At 53.1% G+C, this 17464-nt stretch overlaps 1 protein-coding gene across 2 annotated transcripts in view; it reads left to right on the top strand.

The window, feature by feature from the left end:
• Positions 1-17464, top strand: part of TGM7 (transglutaminase 7) — a 28755-nt gene that overhangs the window by 8513 nt on the left and 2778 nt on the right. The window contains exons 2-11 of one of the 2 annotated variants that reach the window (XM_051822053.2): positions 4343-4525; positions 5992-6237; positions 7414-7532; positions 9764-9892; positions 9992-10169; positions 12664-12802; positions 14550-14653; positions 15006-15248; positions 16240-16566; positions 16969-17129. In XM_051822053.2, the coding sequence (XP_051678013.2) occupies positions 4343-4525; positions 5992-6237; positions 7414-7532; positions 9764-9892; positions 9992-10169; positions 12664-12802; positions 14550-14653; positions 15006-15248; positions 16240-16566; positions 16969-17129 (1829 nt within the window). Of the gene's footprint in view, positions 1-4342; positions 4526-5991; positions 6238-7333; positions 7533-9763; positions 9893-9991; positions 10170-12663; positions 12803-14549; positions 14654-15005; positions 15249-16239; positions 16567-16968; positions 17130-17464 lie in introns of those variants that run through there. The other variant, XM_070054088.1, reaches the window with a different exon arrangement.

The raw sequence follows: 17464 nt of genomic DNA, 5'->3' as shown, positions 1-17464 counted from the left end.
GCATTGTGACAGCTTCTATTTTTCTTAACATTGCTCACCTCTTTCTAAATTGTTTTCACAAACTACTAATGGTTTGGACTTGAAGCTTAAAATATGCCACTGAATGTCACAAAAGCATCTGTCCCAGATCTTTCCCTGAATTTTCTGTCGCCAATAACACAGCTCAAGTTACATCAAGAGGCTTAAAAGTTTGGTCCCCCTGTGATGGACTGACCTCAGGGACAGATTGTCAAGGGGTAGGGAGGGGGGATCAAGGGACCATTGCACATACTCTGTTTTCACAGTCAAATCCTTGAAAGATGAAGCAATGGAAGCTGGACTTGATTTTGGCCTGAGAATGAACTTTTTAAAACACCGAATCCAATTTCTTCATTGAAAGAATTGGAGGTGCTCACAGCTGGGGGGATAACCACACCCAAAGGAGAGGGCCTAATGGCTCAGCGTGAACGTGGAGGAAGCTGCACTGGCAGCCCTAATGCTCAGATCCACAGATGCCTTGGAGGACGACATGGGCGACTGTCTGGCCAGTGCAGAGGTGGCAAGGGAAAGTATTTGGGCGAAAGAATTAGGGTAGAAGCTTGAAAGGCAAAGGGCACCCACTCTGGCTGCAGGCACACAGGGGTTTTCCCTCCAGGTTGCTGTTCAGCCACACCCCTGGCTTAATGCTCCAGGCACAGGGGTCAGCCTCTCCCTGAGTCATGCCAGTGTCTCCATACATTGCCAAATGTCCTCCAGGGGACAGAGCTCCTCAGTTGGGAGCCACAGGGATAAACCAATGTACAACCAGGCAGGAAAGACCTCATGGATTTTTGCTGATAGTGAATGTCACATAAACATCGCCAGCAAAAATAGCAAAGCAAATGCAACCTGAACCTGCATTATTCCTGCTCTAAGAGTGGCTCGGAACTGCTGAGTGCTTACTCCGTACCTGGCACGACACCAGGGCCCATCCATGTGCATCCTCTCGTGAGCCCTGTGACGGAGGAATAGGCTTGCCACTGTTTTTCAGACAAGGACACTGATGTCTAAAGGACATTAAAGGACTTGATTGAGATCTCACAGCCGAGCAGGTGGGCTTGGGGCTGTGTCACTCCAGAACCTGCCCACGTGTCCGTGGTGTTGTGAGAGTTTCACAGCCAGCCACTAGGCATACATATTCCAAGAACAAGGCAGTGCCTTCCTTACAGAACTAGAACACAGCTGAGAAGCAAGAAACACGTGACAGGTAACCATGAGCCTCCCCAGGATCCTAAAGTGGGGACTTAGCCCTAGCTGAGGTCCAGCCTCCAGTCTGCTAACTTCACACAGAGTTCTAATGTGTCTTTTATTCCTACATCAGCTGGGTAATAAAGTGACTTTTAGAAAGGTTGTCTACACTGTGGGGAGCAGCCCGGACTGGACTGAGTTACTGGAATTAAGACTTATTCTATGCATCTGCTCTCCCACAATATGGCGCTGGGAGAGAAGTAAACAGCTTCCGCACAGCTGCCTCCAGTTCAGCTAATAAACTGTAGGACTTGCTCCTGATTGGAGGAGAGCAGCGTACTCGGCGTGTGGGCAGCCGAGTTAGGATTGGCGGAGGAGGACTATAAAGGAGGAGAGAGACGGCATGCACCGGGAACATCTAAGGGGAACATCTAGTTGAAGGAACACCTGTGCAGCCCCCGAGAAGAGCCGGCTGGCGGTGTGCCGCTCCCCTGCGGAAGTGGGGAATGTGGCCAGGGGGAACTGCCCTTCCACGGAGGTGGAAGGGATAGTAGCCAACCCGGGAAGAACCAGCAGCAAACCCGGGGAGGGCCGAGCAGACGAAAGAACAGCGCAGGGTCCTGTGTCGTTCCTCCACGAAGAGGGGGAGCGACATAATGGTGCCGTGACTCGGATAGGAAACCTAGGACGGATAGCAAACTTAGGAGGGAAGAAACGGGAAGAACTGGGAAAATATCGGAGAGAGAGACTAGCAAACAGCCTAGGGAAAATATCGGAAAGAGAGACTAGCAAACAGCCTAGGGAAAAGCCGGACGAAAAAGGTGCCGGAAGAAGCTATTGAAAAGCCTAGGCATAGACTCAGATACGGACTACGGGGGGAAGCTGGGAGAAATCTCTAAGGTCGAAAGCGAAAGTGAAAGCTAGAACAAACAGACTCGGATGTGGACTGTGGGGAGAGGCCAGGAGAAATGAGGAGGAGTATTGTTGGAGGAAAACTTAGGGAAACATACCGGGTAGAGAAAAGTGTTAGGGAAATTGAAGCCGCGGGGGGCAGGCCGAGGCTGAAACGAAAGCCACTTTGGGATTCTCAAGTTAGCCTGGGAATGGGGGGCGAAAAGTTGAAACCAGAAGCTGAAACGTAAGCCAGATTGGGATCCATCTGATTAGCCCGGGGAGCAAAGGACGGGAAGCCAGATCGTGGGGCGGAGACGTAAGCTGGGTTGAATTCGCCAGGCTAGCCCGGGGAACTTAGATTGAATGCTAGTGGCGGACACGTAAGCTACGCTGTGTGACTCGCGGAGGCTGCCGCGCGCAGACAGAGCGTGCGGGGCTCAAGTACATAGGGAACGGGGCTGGCGCGAGGCCGTGGTTCAGACGCGAAAGGGTTAAGTGTGAGACCGCGGAGTGTGCGCGCAAAGCCGAGCCGCGCAGATGAGAGAGACGCGGGCTGAAGCGGCTCAGCTGGAAAGCCGCTGAGAAGTAGCCTCGGGGCGGAGCCTGCCGGCAGGGCGAGGCGCCGGGAAGCTGCGGGGATAAGAGAAACAGAAGTTTAGAAGTAAAGTGAGAGAAATAGGAATGCTGGAAGATAGAAGTAAAATGGGAGAAATAGGAATGCCCGGAGATAGAGAAATAGAGAAATAGAAAGGCCTCCCCTCAACATGGCAATGAGAGAGCTTGGATTCCGTCTGCCTGATTAAGTGAGGCGATGAGCACCTGCGGGCAGCTAGCAGCTGATGCGCCGCAGGTCACCGAAGACAGGCACGAATTAACATCAGTAAGGCCTCCCCCACAATACGGCAATGAGAAGGCTTGGATTCGGTTTGCCTGATTGTTAGGGCTTGTAAGCCCCTGCAGGCAGAGCAGAGCATGCGCTGCGGGGCACCGAACACAGGCACACATCAGCGCCTAAAAACCTCCTCATAACATGGCGAAGAGAGGACCCGGATTCGGTTTGCCTGATAGGACTTGTAAGAACCTGTGGCAACTCTAGCAAGTAGAGCAGAGTGTGTGCCGCGGGACACCGAAGACAGGCGTGTATCAACGCCAAAAAATAAAAAGAAAGGGGGATCTGTGGGGAGCAGCCCGGACTGGACTGAGTTACTGGAATTAAGACTTATTCTATGCATCTGCTCTCCCACAATATGGCGCTGGGAGAGAAGTAAACAGCTTCCGCACAGCTGCCTCCAGTTCAGCTAATAAACTGTAGGACTTGCTCCTGATTGGAGGAGAGCAGCGTACTCGGCGTGTGGGCAGCCGAGTTAGGATTGGCGGAGGAGGACTATAAAGGAGGAGAGAGACGGCATGCACCGGGAACATCTAAGGGGAACATCTAGTTGAAGGAACACCTGTGCAGCCCCCGAGAAGAGCCGGCTGGCGGTGTGCCGCTCCCCTGCGGAAGTGGGGAATGTGGCCAGGGGGAACTGCCCTTCCACGGAGGTGGAAGGGATAGTAGCCAACCCGGGAAGAACCAGCAGCAAACCCAGGGAGGGCCGAGCAGACGAAAGAACAGCGCAGGGTCCTGTGTCGTTCCTCCACGAAGAGGGGGAGCGACACTACACAAGTGGTTATATGCCACCACGCTTCAAAGGTTAAGGGTCAGTTATCTGGAATGGATTCATTCTCTGGGACCCTGATCTTCCAGCACTATGTCTCCAGGTCCGGGGGCAGGGGCCACCAGGATGGAGAGCATCCTGCTCCCAGGCCAGAGCCTGCCAAACTGCCTTCAGAGGCTGTGTCGTGAAGGTAGAGGGCAGGGTGACAAAAAGGCCACAAACTGAGCAGGAATCTTACCTAAGTCAGAGCTGGTGCCACAGCAATGATTGAGAAGAGTCAGGGGATCAGAGTGCTGATTGAGACCCGGCTGCTCCACTTCTGATCCAGCTGTCTGCTAACCCCCTTAGGAAAGCAGCAGCAGATGGCCCAAGTGCTTGGGCCTCCGTACCCACGTGGGAGACCCAGAGGGAGTTCCAGGCTCCTGGCTTCAGCCTGGCCAGCTCTAGCCATTGTGGCCATTGCTCTGTCTCTCTCTCTCTCCCTCTCTGGCTTTCAAATAAACTTTAAAGGAAGAGGTGGTCAGGGGATGCCTGAGCCCCGGGACTCACCAGTGGGCAGTGACCTGTCCTCTCTTCTCCCCCAGTGGCAGCCTTGGAGCTCAGGTCTGTGGACCTGCTGAGCCCCAGGAACAACAAGGAGCACCACACGCAGGAGATGGGCCTGCGGCGGCTCATCGTGCGCCGTGGGCAGCTCTTTCATATCCGGCTGGGCTTCCAACGGCCCTTCCAGCCCCACGCTGACTACGTCACCTTTGTGGTAGAGACTGGTGAGTTCACCTGCCCCGGGGTCTGCAGGTTCCCTCAGAGTGGGGGTAGCGACAGAGGGCACTTGTTCCTCCTCGCTCAGCCAGGCTCCCCTCTCTTCTCCTGGGACCTCCAGGACCCTCGCGCTTGGCATCCTGTTGGTGCCAGTAAGGAAAGATTTGGCTAACTCAGCACACTGTTGGCAAAGCAGCCGACCTTTACATTTACAAGCCCCGTATGGAAAATTCACACACATGACCTCACTCAAGCCCCGTGAAGAGACTGTCAGGTGGGTTCTATTATAATCCCATTTTATAGATTTCAAAAAAGAGAGCAAAACCTTAAGTGGTTTGCCCAAGGACACCGAGTCTTGGTAAATGCCTGAAACTGAGAGGATTAGCGAGGATGAATGGATAAAGGAAATGTGGTATATCTAAAAAGAGAATATTATTCAGCCATGGAAAGACACGAAATCCTGTCATTTGCAGCAAAATGGATGGAACTGGAGGATATTACGGTGAATGAAATAAGCCAGACACAGAGAGACAGTTACTGCATGTTCCCTCTCATGGGTGGAGGCAAAAGAAGTTGATGTTGAAGTCAGAGTGGACTAGAAGTTGCTAGAGGTTAGGAAGGGGGGTGGAGGGAGTGCAGAGAGGGCTTGGTTCACAGATGCCTAAACCCAGATAGCAAGAGTGCCTTCCCGCGTTTTGCAGCTCAGCAGGGTGACTGCAGTTCAAAATCACTATGAAAGACCAGAGAGAGGAGCTGGGAGATGCCAGGCAGTGAGGAATGATAAGGAGGGCGGGCACACAGGTGCAGTGGGTTAAGCCACGGCCTGTGACACCAGCACAGGTTCCAGTCCCAGCTGCTCTGCGTCTGATCCAGCTCCCTGTTGGTGTGCCTGTGAAGGCAGCAGATGATGGCGCAAGTACTCGGGCCCCTGCCAGCCATGTGGGAGATCCAGGTGGAGTTCCAGGCTCCTGGCTTTAGCCTGGCCCAGCCCCCAACCATTGCAGCCATTTGGGGAGTGAACCAGAGGATGGATCTCTCTCTCTCTCTCTCTTTAACTGCCTTTCAAATACATAAAATAAACTTTAAAAAAATGATAAAGAGATGGATTTGATCAGCACACGTGTGTACAAGCATTGAAGCATCACACTGTACCCTGGACTCAGATCCAATTATTATGTTCATTAAAAAGAACAAAACTTTAACGGTGAGCACTCAATATTGTTTTATCCCAGATGATGATTACTGGGATGTTTCTCGGGTAGGGAGCAAAAGGGAAAACTTCCACGTTCCACAGTGAGACCCTAACAGCTAAAGCCTGGAACTGAAAAATAAGGCAACAGCAGCAGCATGGGCAGCAAGATGAGCGAGCAGTGGGAGGTTAGGGTCCTTCGCTCCCCCACCCCGAATCCTATGCCACACAGATGTGGAGCCTCGTGTGGGGTCATTCTCTCTCTCTCCCTCTCCCCCACCCCAGGACCGGAACCTACCGAGCTGCTGGGGACCCGAGCCACGTTCCCACTCACCCAGGCCCCGCGTGGGAATGTCTGGCGGGCTTCTGACTTCTCCATCGACTCCAGCTTCCTCCAGGTCTCCCTTTCCTCCCCAGCCAACGCAGTTATTGGCCACTACACTCTCAAGATAGAGATCTCTCAGAGTCAGGGGCACCGTGTGACTTCCCCGCTGGGGACCTTCACCCTGCTGTTCAACCCTTGGAGCGCAGGTAGGACTCGCTTGCTGGCCGCAGTGCAAGCTGGACCCATCGGGGGGCGCTCTGAGGGTCTACTGAGGAGGTCCAGGTGGCACACCACTGGGCATCTGTGCAACCCGTGGGTCCTGTGTTCAAGCTACAGATCCGCTTTACAAAGGTGCTGTAATAGCACGATGGAAGTATTCGTGGTGTGATGTTTAGTGAAATAGCTACTTAGAAAACAGCATGGCATAATCCTCATCATATTAAACATACAAGGGTATTTTAAAAGTTTATGCAAAATGGGGCCGGCGCTGCAGCTCACTAGGCTAATCCTCTGCCTTGCGGCGCCAGCACACCGGGTTCTAGTCCCGGTCGGGGCGCCGGATTCTGTCCCGGTTGCCCCTCTTCCAGGCCAGCTCTCTGCTGTGGCCAGGGAGTGCAGTGGAGGATGGCCCAAGTGCTTGGGCCCTGCACCCCATGGGAGACCAGGAGAAGTACCTGGCTCCTGCCATTGGATCAGCACGGTGCGCCGGCCGCAGCGCGCCGGCCGCGGCAGCCATTGGAGGGTGAACCAACAGCAAAGGAAGACCTTTCTCTCTGTCTCTCTCTCACTGTCCACTCTGCCTGTCAAAAAAAAAAAAAAAGTTTATGCAAAATGGAATTGAAAGGTAAGTTTCTTTTGGTGCAAAAACTTATTGAGACCTACAGAAGTGAGGGGTCTTTAGAAATCTTATGAAAAATGCGTAAACTGTGTATAGATTTAAAATGTTTGTTCCAAAATAAACTTATTTTAAAATTCCGTTCTCCATGAAACTTTCGAAGTCTCCTGGTACATGCAGAGAAAGAGCGAGAGGGCAGAGGCACCAGAATGGAGTGGTGGCTCTCTCCGGGTGGTGGGATGATGACAGCGTCCTCTTCCTGTCCGTCTTCATCGTCTAAATCTCTACAATAAGCTTGTCACTTTGCCACCGTGAAAAGACAATCACTGCTCTTTTAGAGTGTGCCTTCTCGGCCTTTCGGCTAAGATCAAGTGAAGAGTGTGCCTTATGTGGAGAGCCGGCTCTCAAGGGAGGCCAGGCTGAGTTTCTGTTGCCATCAGCCCGCTCCCACTTCTCCTGCTTTCCAGAAAGCCCTGTGGTTCCTGTGTAATGTTGTGGTTCTGCTTTCTGGTTTGGGGTGTTCTGTCTGCGGCCCTTCCCCACTCAGAGGACGACGTCTACCTGCCAAGTGAAATGCTGCTGCAAGAGTACATCCTGAGAGACTACGGCTTTGTCTACAAGGGGCACGAAACGCTCGTCACCACCTGGCCCTGGAACTACGGGCAGGTAACACCCTCACCTGAAGGCGGGCCTGGAGGGCTCCTTAAGGCTGTTCCTGTCAGCTCAGGGAGAGCAGCTCAGCCAGGGCGGGGGGCGAGGGGCTGGCCCAACTCCCATTCGGGGAGCGGCAGTGCCTTTCCTGTTCAGTTTTTAAAAAATGTTTATTTGTTTATTTTCATCTAGTTGAAAGGTTGAGTGATAAGAGAGAGAGAGAGACAGCAAGCAAGCTTCCATCCCGATTCACTTCCCGAATGTCCACAATACTCAGGGCTGGGCCAAGCCCAAGCCAGGAGGCAGGAACTCCATCTGAGTCTCCCACGTGGGTGGCAGGCGCCCAAGCTCTTGAGCTGCCATCTGCTGCTTCTCAGGTGCATTAGCAGGAAGCTGGATCAGAAGCAGAGCCGGGACTCAAACCAGCACTCTCATGAGGGACACAGGTGTCCCAAGTTGTATCTTAACCTGCTGCAGCACATTGCCCAACCCTCCTTTTAGCTTTTAATATTTTATGATGAAAAAACTTAAAGCATAATAAGCAAAAATAGGGACTTCCAGGGAACTTTCTCAGCCTCAATCATGATCAGTTTCTGGTGAGTCTTCTTGCATCCATATCTGGGATTTACAGACTATGGCCCACGGGCCAATGTGTCCATTGTTTTGTGTGGCTTGCAAGCTAAGAATGATTTTCATATTTTTAAGTTGTTGGGGGAAAAAAGAGTTTCCAAACAATAATACCTTGGAACATATGAAAATGACATGAAGTTCAAGTCTCAGTGGCCATGGATGACCTTGTGTTGGAACACGGCCATGCCCATTCATCTGGACATGGTCTGTGACTACTCTTCAGTGTCAGCTGCAGAACTGGGTTGTGGAGAGCCAAAGGCTGCAAAGGCTAAAGACGAGTATTGACTCCCTAGCCCTCTACAGGAACATTTTTCCTATCCCTGGTCTATATTCATCTATTTCCCCCACCCCAACCCTGGAATTTTTAGAAGCAAATTACAGACAGTATGCCATTTATCCCAAGAATACTTCAGAATTAGAGCTCTAAAAGATAATGACTGAAAATTTGACCACAGTACATTATCATAACTGACGACAATGAAGAGTAGTGCCTGAATACCATCCACACGCAGGGAGTGTACACAGTGAGACTTGGGCTCTGGGCAACTTGCCCACTCTCAACCCCCAACCACAGCAGGAGAAGCCTCTCTCCTCCTCCCTCTGCCCTATCAGACCTGTCCACAAACTCTGGGAGGGAAGTCATGCTGGGGCCTTGCTAAAAAAAAAAAAAAAAAAAAAAAAAAGCTCATTTCCCCTTTTCTCAACTGTGGTACCTTGTGAAAGCTTTTGGCACTGAGCCGATACCAGGGCATTTGTCAGAGTTGTCACATATGATGCAAACATGCATCATGAACCTACACCGACTTGTCTGGTGCCCACAGTAACAGCTCTGAATTCCTTCACCTGGTCTTTGAAAATTTTATTTATTATTTGAAACACAGAGAAGAAAAAGAGACACACAGAGGGAGATATTCCATTCACTGGTTCACTCCCCAAATGCCTGCAAAAGCCAGAGCTGAACCAGGCCAGAGCCAGGAGCTAGGCACTCCATCCAGGTCTCCCACGTGGGTATCAGGGACCCAAGCACGTGGGCCATCACCTGCTGCCTCCCAGAGTGTGCACTAGCAGGATGCTGGTATCAGGAATGGAGCCAGGACTGTGCCCAGGGGTTGTAGGAGTCCCAGGTGGTGACCTCAGTTGCCTGCCCCTGCTCTACCTGACTTCAGGACCCTGCCCATCTTCTCCCTTCCCCTCAATCCCAGGTCCCATCTGTACTTGCATTTACCCAACTAATCTTTCCTTGTTCCCATAAGTCCTCAGAGCGGAGGTTAAGTCCTGGGGACCCACCACCTCCGTGGCCTCATGCCAGTGTCCCCACTCTCCTGTCTTCCTGTCCACTCCCTCCTTCAAGTCCACAGGCTCCAAAAACCCTCTCAGATCTAGTGAGCCAACCATCAGTCTCTCTCCCTCTCTGAATTCTGTGTGCGTTTTCCGTCGGAGCCACACAACGCAGTTTCTCAGAACCGCAACTCTAATGGCGTCCCATTTTGATGTACCAGCTCTAGGAAGGCTGGGCCTTGCCTTAAAAGCGGGATGGTCTGTTCGTGACTCCCAATTTCCCAATTCGGGGCAACTGGTGCTCTTCTCTCTTTTTCTCCCTTGAAATCTATTGGAAGTTCGAAGAGGACATTCTCGATATCTGCTTTGAGATCCTGAACAAAAGCCTGCATTTCTTAAGCAACCCGTCCCGAGACTGTTCGCGGCGGAGCGACGTGGTGTACGTGTGCAGGGTGGTGAGCGCCATGGTGAGCAGCGCCGCTCGCGAGCCCCTCCAGCCGGCGCCCTCCCCGTCTCCCCCGCCCCGACCTGGGGCTGTGCAAACACCCCCTGCCCCTCTCCCACAGATCAACAGCAATGACGACAGCGGCGTGCTGGAAGGCAACTGGGGCGAGGACTACTCCAGGGGGCTCAGCCCGCTGGAGTGGAACGGCAGCGTGGCCATCCTGCGGCAGTGGTCAGCGGGGGGCGGGCAGCCTGTCAAGTACGGACAGTGCTGGGTCTTTGCCTCTGTCATGTGCACCGGTGAGTGAGGAATCCTCGGGATCCCCTTCGACCTCGGACCGCAGTTTGCTCTGCTCTGAAAGACTCGGGACCGGGGTGGGGAGAGGGGCAGCTGGCTGGTACCCAGAGCACCTACGCAGTCCCCGGGTGCACATTTACCTGAGAGAGGAGTCACCTGTTGTAGTCACCCCGGTTTCTTCCATGAGGCAATGAGATTGATGCCCAGATGGAGGAGCCTGCAGTCCCAGACATGTCTCTGCCCCTAGGCAGAGCTAGCCGCCTGCAAGCGTTTCTCTGGGAGATTTTTTTTTTTAAAGATTTTATTTATTGGAGAGTTAGAGTTACAGACAGTGAGAGGGAGAGACCGAGAGAAAGGTCTTCCATCTGCTGGTTCACTCCCCAGATGGCTGCAACAGCCAGAGCTGCACCGATCCGAAGCCAGGGGCCAGGAGTTCTTCCAGGTCTCCCACGTGGGTGCAGGAGCCCAGGGACTTAAGCCGTCTCTACTGCTTTCCCAGGCCATAGCAGAGAGCTGGATAGGAAGTGGAATAGCCGGGACTAGAACCAGCGCCCATATGGGATGCCAGCACTGCGGGTGGAGGATTAACCTACTGCGCCAAGACACGGCCCCTGGGAGATTGTTGAGGCATTGGGAGTAGCGTAGACAGCTTCTTTGCGCCTCATCCTTAAGGAGCTTCAGGGTTTTGCATATCCTCAGTTATTTGCAATTCTCTGCCAAGCTGCACCTGAGGTTATCTCTGAAGGTGATGGGAAGATGGAGACCCCTGTCTCCCCGTGGAAGGCCAGGGGACCTCCCGCAGGGCAGCCCTGTTACACTGTGTTGCTTCATAAACACTTGCTGAATTTACTCCTTGGTCCTGAGCGGGAGAAGCGGGGAGCACAGGATGGGGAGGACGAAGACAGTCTGATGACAACGTTCTAGACTTCTCTCTGAATGGCAGCATAGCCTGGCAAGACACACAGGAGCTATAGACAGAAGAGGGTTCGGGGCCGGTGCTGTGGCGCAGCGGGTTAACGCCCTGGCCTGAAGCACTGAAGCATTGGCATCCCATATGGGCGCTGTTTCTACTCCCGGCTGCTCCACTTCTGATCCGGCTCTCTGCTATGGCCTGGGAAAGCAGTAGAAGATGGCCCAAGTCCTTGGGCCCCTGTACCCACATGGGAGACCTGGAAGAAACTCCTGGCTCTTGGCTTTGGATTGGCGCAGCTCTGGCCGTTGCAGCCATCTGGCAAGTGATGGAAGACCTCTCTGTCTCTACCTCCCTCTGTAACTGTCTTTCAAGTAAATAAAAATAAAACTGAGGGTTCCAATTGAGTGCCATACTTGTTCCCTCGTGAAAGGGAGCTGAGGCTGCTCTGTCACCTAGTGTTCCCAATCCTGCCTTGAGCTGGGGAACTCCCAGACAGCAGCCAGGCAGGTCACAGACAAGGCCTCGGCTTTGAGTCCTGGCGGGAGAGAGAACCAGGTCCACGGCCTTGCTCCACTGCAGAGCCCCGAGCCCCACCAGGCCCTGGAGTTCCGGGGCCACTGAGAGGGGGAGCTGCTCTTGCAAACTCCAGCCCCCCACAGCTCAGGGCTGACTTCCCTGCCTGCTGAGAGTTTGTGAGAAGCTTGAAGCTGTACTGAGAGCGGAAAGGTGACTGTCAACAGGTGGCCCTTGTGGGGGTTTTCAGTGAATGGAAACTAAAGGTTTGGTCCTTTCACCCTTTAAGATGGTGGTATCCTCCCTGCAGCCTGGTGGGCTCTGTCTGCTCCTCCCGGCAGAGGTGGGGACCCATGTCCTCAAGGTCACAGCTTGGCTTCATTCCATCTCTCTTTGGGCACGTGTGTGTATGTATGTGGTGGTGGGTAATAATGCCGGCTCTGACCCTATCTGGGAAGGCTCCGCTTAACAAAGCCTTTGTAGCACTATCCTGGGATGCCACAAGAGGGAGCTGTTGCCTTATTGAAGATGGCCGCCACCTCCTCTGGGGTTTCCCTCCTGGCTTCCCCCAAAGTGCCTCTAGAAGCCTAGCCGTCCTCTGATTTCCCTTCTACCTTCCCCAGGGAGACTCTTGTTGAGAACTTCTGAACTGAAAATCACCTACTCCCACCCCTAATTCTTTTCCACACAAGTGGATTAAGACCCAGAGAAGTTAAACCACTTACCTAAGGTCACACAGCTTTGGAACTGGCCACAGTGCAGACCCACAGTTTTACATTTTTTTCCTCCTAATCACCACATTTTCCATTCTCTGTTTTTAACTTGGAAAGGTGTGCAGCAGTGATAGCCGTAAATGATGAGTTGAGTTGTTGTCCATTGTTGTTTAGAGTGATTCTCCCATGATTTCTCCCTCCTGGAGTGGCGGAGCCACTGACAGGGCAGGCGGGCAGCAGGGCTCTGGGCCTTGGCTTCTTTGTCTCTTCCAGCTTGGAGTAGGAATTACGCATGGAAACCCAGTCGTTATGCTTGACGTGGATTCAGGGATTCTCTCTTCCTTGTCTTCTCTTCAGTAATGCGATGCTTAGGTGTTCCAACCCGTGTTGTTTCCAACTTCCGTTCTGCACACAATGTGGATGGGAACTTGACCATTGACACCTACTATGACCAAAACGCAGAGATGCTGCCGACTCAGAAACGAGACAAAATCTGGTAAGGCAGGAAAACTTGTCACCGGTTCTCTGGCTCATGTGGCCCTTTACCTGCTGTGGATGCTCCGAGAATAATCCCCCAGCCCAGGAGGTGGTCCTGACTCACTGGCCCGTTGAATCAAACCCACCCCAGAGACATGGGTCAGGGGGATGACGTTCCGAAGCCATGACCGAATGAACAGCTGTGTGTCCTCCAACTGACCCAAAGGCCTTTCTTCTTACTCTTCCTCCCCTGGGTCTCCCCACTGGTCCCACTCTGTTTCTCCTGCCAGGGCCGGAGCCTGGGTTTGCTGCCTCTGAGTGCCTCTTTTCGTCTCTCCTAGTGTCTCCTCTCCTTGAACTTGTGTGCCATTCTGAGTAGTTTGATGAAATCTTTTTTTAAAAAATACATTTATTTGTTTGTTTATTTGAAAGGTGGAGTTACAGAGAGGAGAGACAGAGAGGCAGAGGAAGGCAGAGGCCTTCCATCTGCTGGTTCACTCCTCAGGGGTTGGACCAGGCAGAAGCCATGAGCCTGGAATTCCATCTGGGGCTCCCACGTGGGTGGCAGGGGCCCAGTACTTAGGCCATCTTCCATTGCCTTTCCAGGCACATTGGCAGGGAGCTGGATTGGAAGTGAAGCAGATGGGACTCAAACCAGTGCCCATATGCACAGCATTTCAGGCTGTGGCTTAACCTACCTCATCACAATGCCAGCCTCAGAATAAAGAAATCTTGGACTGTCCTACCCTGTCCTACCCAGGAAGTGAATCAACCTTTTGTCCAGCGTATCCACACTTTATATGCTGCCCACCCATTAGCCACTTAGTTGCCTTTCTGATTATCAGATCGACTAGCAGTACTGGGTACTTGTGCTCAACTAGCTTTTATGTTACTTTAAAAAAATTCTTAAAACTTACTTGTTTTTCATTTTTAACTTGCAAGACAGAGTGACACAGAGAGAGACACACACAGAGATCCCCCAACTGCTAGTTCACTTCCCAAGTGCCTGTAACAGCTGGGACTGGGCCAGGCTGAAGCCAGTAGCCAGGATCTCCATCCAGGTCTTGCATGTGGGTGGCAGAGATCCAAGTACTTGATCCATCATCTGCTTCCTCCCAGGATGCATTAGCAGGAAGCTGAATCAGAAGTGGTGTAGCCAGGACTCAAACCAGACACTCTGATATGGCGTCCCAAGTGGTGACTTAATCTCTGTGCCAAATGCCTGCCTATGTTTGCTAAGAGTAGTAATGCTGGCAATTCAGATATGCAGACAGAAGCCAGTAAGTGCTCCCTTTAACTGAAAAGGTGAAGTACAGTAAGATACAGTATTCTGAAGGCAGACCATATTCACATAACTTTCATTACAGTATATTGTTATGGTCATTTTATTATTGTTTTTAATCTGCTCTAAGTTATAAATTAAACATTATCATCATTACATGTACACAGCATATACAAGGTTCAATACTAACCACGGTTTCAGGCATCCCCTAGGAGTCTTGGAACATATCTTCCACAGACATAGGGGGACTACTGTATACACGCCCACATCTAGATTGAAGAAAAGCAAATGGGACAAACTATTAACCATAGATGAAGTGGATCTATGGGTGTTCTCTGTAGTACTCTTTTGGCTTTACTGTAGGCTCGAAATTACTTCCAAACAAAGAGTAAAACAAGAAGCAGTGCTCTAACGCACTCAGTATTGTGTGTGGTGCTGGGTAAAGCTCGGGTGTAAGGTCTCATCCCTTTACTCTCTCCTGCAGGAATTTCCACGTCTGGAACGAATGCTGGATGATCCGGAAAGACCTCCCACCCGGATACAATGGGTGGCAGGTGGTGGACCCCACCCCCCAGCAAACCAGCAGTGGTGTGTGAGGACCAGGGTGGAAGGGTCTGGGGTCCGTGGGGAGGCTGAGGACAGTGGCCATCCATGTGAGCAGGCAGAGGCAGCTTCCGGCAGGGAAGCTCACTTCACCTTGACCATGGGGGTCACCTGGGTGAGTCACTCTCTCCACTATCCAGTGGCAGAGGTAATGACACTAACTGCCCCCTCCCGGGGCAGCTGCGAGGGTCAGATGAATTAATGGGATGGGAGGGCCTCCTGTGGGTGAGCTATTAGAGCCACTGCCTGTCCCATCTCCGCACCTCCCGCCCCCACGGCCAGCCGCCCCGGCCCACCTGTCAGCAGCCTTGTTCCTCCACGTGTGCCGCATCCACAGGGCTGTTCTGCTGTGGCCCTGCCTCTGTGAAGGCCATCAGGGAAGGGGAGGTGCACCTGGCCTACGACACCCCTTTTGTGTTCGCCGAGGTGAACGCTGATGAAGTGGTGTGGCTGTCCAGGGATGGCCAGGCCCAGGAAGTGCTGGCCCACGATAGCCGCTCCATCGGGAAGGAGATCAGCACCAAGGCGGTCGGCTCAGACCAGCGCCAGGACATCACCAGCTCCTACAAGTACCCAGAAGGTGGCCCTGGCCCGGGGGGCTTTGGGAAGGGGACGAAGGTGGCCTCCTTTGTGCTGCCCCACCCCCATCTAGAATGGCTCCAGGTTAAAACCATCACTGCCTCATCACCTTGTGTGGGAGATGCCCAGGATGCCTTCCTGGACTCAGTGGATAAAAATAGGGTGCCTGGCTAAAATTTAATTTGAAAGAAATTCAGAGACACTGACACTTTACTAGTAAAACTTTCTCCCAGATACTGCAAGTGACATCCCTGTAGTAAAATGTGTTTTTGGCTGAACTGAAATTCAAAGTCAACTGGGTGTGATTTCCAGTGTCACTGTGTGCCAAATACTGCACACAACACACTACACTAAAACGTGATGTGTTCTCTCTCTGAAATTCAAACCCAGCGGGATGCCCTATGTTGTATCTGGTGACCATATCCCAGGGTCCCACTGCAGTTTCCCAAGTCCCAGAGGGAGAGGTGGCAGCAAGGGGGGAGGTGGATCTGCGAGAGAGAGAGAGAGACAGGGCCCTGGACCTGTGAAAGCAGCGGCATCTCCTGGGAGGAAGCTTCAGGGGGAGCCAGGCTGCCTGCGTGCTACACGCAGCTCTGCTGAGTTCTGGCTGTGTGAGTCCAGACGTGCTCTTCCCATCCCTGTGCCTCCTCTTCCGCATCTGTGAAATGGGATCACGGCTCCTCTGAGGGCTGTGGGGAGGGGTGAATGAGTTAAAACGCAGAACACACTGGGAACAGGAGTGAGGGTGCTGGGGACGGGAAGTCTCAGGCTATGAGGATGATGGTCGTGATGGAGGTGGCACTCGTGACAACTCCCTCTGCTCGGCTTTTTGAGCAAACCCGTGAATGAGGCAAGCAGATGTCGCTGAGCGATTCGGGGACTTAGACAGACCGAGGGTTTGAAGTCACCTTGAGGGGCCCCCATTTTCCAGGGAAGCTCCCTGGCCCGCCCTTTCCTCCCGACTGACACCTGTCCTGTGTCTGCTGTGCCAGGATCTCCAGAGGAGCGCTCCGTGTTCATGAAGGCTTCCCAGAAAATGCTGGGGCCCAACAGGGCCTCTTCGCCGCTCCTGGATCTCCTGGGGTCTAGGGGCTCTGAGGACCAGCCGGCGCGGCTGCGGCTTCACCTGTCCAGGACGCCCGTGTGGGGCCAGGACTTGCTGCTGATGCTGCATGCCCAGAGGGTGCCAGACACAGCCCACGGCCGGGGTCCCATGGGATTGGTGGTACGGTTCTGTGCACAGACCCTGCTGCACGCAGGTGGCACCTGGGGGCCCCTCTGGAGGCAAACGGTGCACCTGAACCTGGACTTTGGGAAGGGTGAGTATGCGGCAGGCCTGAGAAGGCACCTGCAACAAGGGCATCCTTGGGGTGGGGAACAAAGCTGGGCGGTCACACAGACAGCAGTGCCCGGCAGTGAAGCTGGCGCTGGAGGGTGGTTTGAATGGCAGCTGCTGTGACTCTGCAGCCATCCCATCAGGTGAATCACTGCTCTGTGGCCAGTTTGTGCATGGTTCAGGGTAAGCATACTTTCTCTCTCTCTCTCTCTCTCTCTCTCTCTCTCTCTCTCACACACACACACACACACACACACACACACACAGAGAGACACACAGATTCATATTTAATGTCTCTTGAAAAAACACCTTCCCCCTTCTCCATTCCCCCTCGCCCCCTTCCCCCTCTGGTTCTCTGGATCAGCATGGTTTCTGCTGTGTTTAGAGATCTGGTGGCCACTCCTGCTGCCCTACAGCACTTATAGAAACAAGCTGACGGACGAGAAGCTGCTCCGCGTGTCGGGCATCGCTGAGGTCGAGAAGACAGGGAGATCCATCCTGGTCCTGAAGGACATCTCTCTGGAGCCTCCCCACTTGTCGATCGAGGTAAGGCGGCGGATGGGGGCTGGGTGCTCTCTGACTCGCCCCCCCTTGGGGGGACTGGGGGTGTGGCAGCCAACAAGGCACTGTCCCTGCCTGGGATAGCAACCCAGTGATGAAAGCACAGCGGTGGCTGCTCTCTCGTGTGCTGTACAGAGTGCAGGGTGGGGCATGAAGGCTTCTTGGAGGAGGTGACACCTGGCAGGAAATGCACAGGAAGGCATGTTAAGTAAGGAAAGAGCTTTGCAGAGGCAAAGAGACCAGAAAGGCAGTGAGCAGGAGACGATGTAGATTTGAGAGAGACCACAAGGGCAGGTCCAAAAGGTGACTGCGGATATGAC

The sequence above is a fragment of the Oryctolagus cuniculus genome, chromosome 12 (genome assembly GCF_964237555.1).
Source record: "Oryctolagus cuniculus chromosome 12, mOryCun1.1, whole genome shotgun sequence".
NCBI classification, from domain to species: Eukaryota; Metazoa; Chordata; class Mammalia; order Lagomorpha; family Leporidae; genus Oryctolagus; species Oryctolagus cuniculus.
The sequence above is the reverse complement of the archived record's forward strand: the minus strand, read 5'-3'. Positions and strand labels throughout refer to the sequence as shown.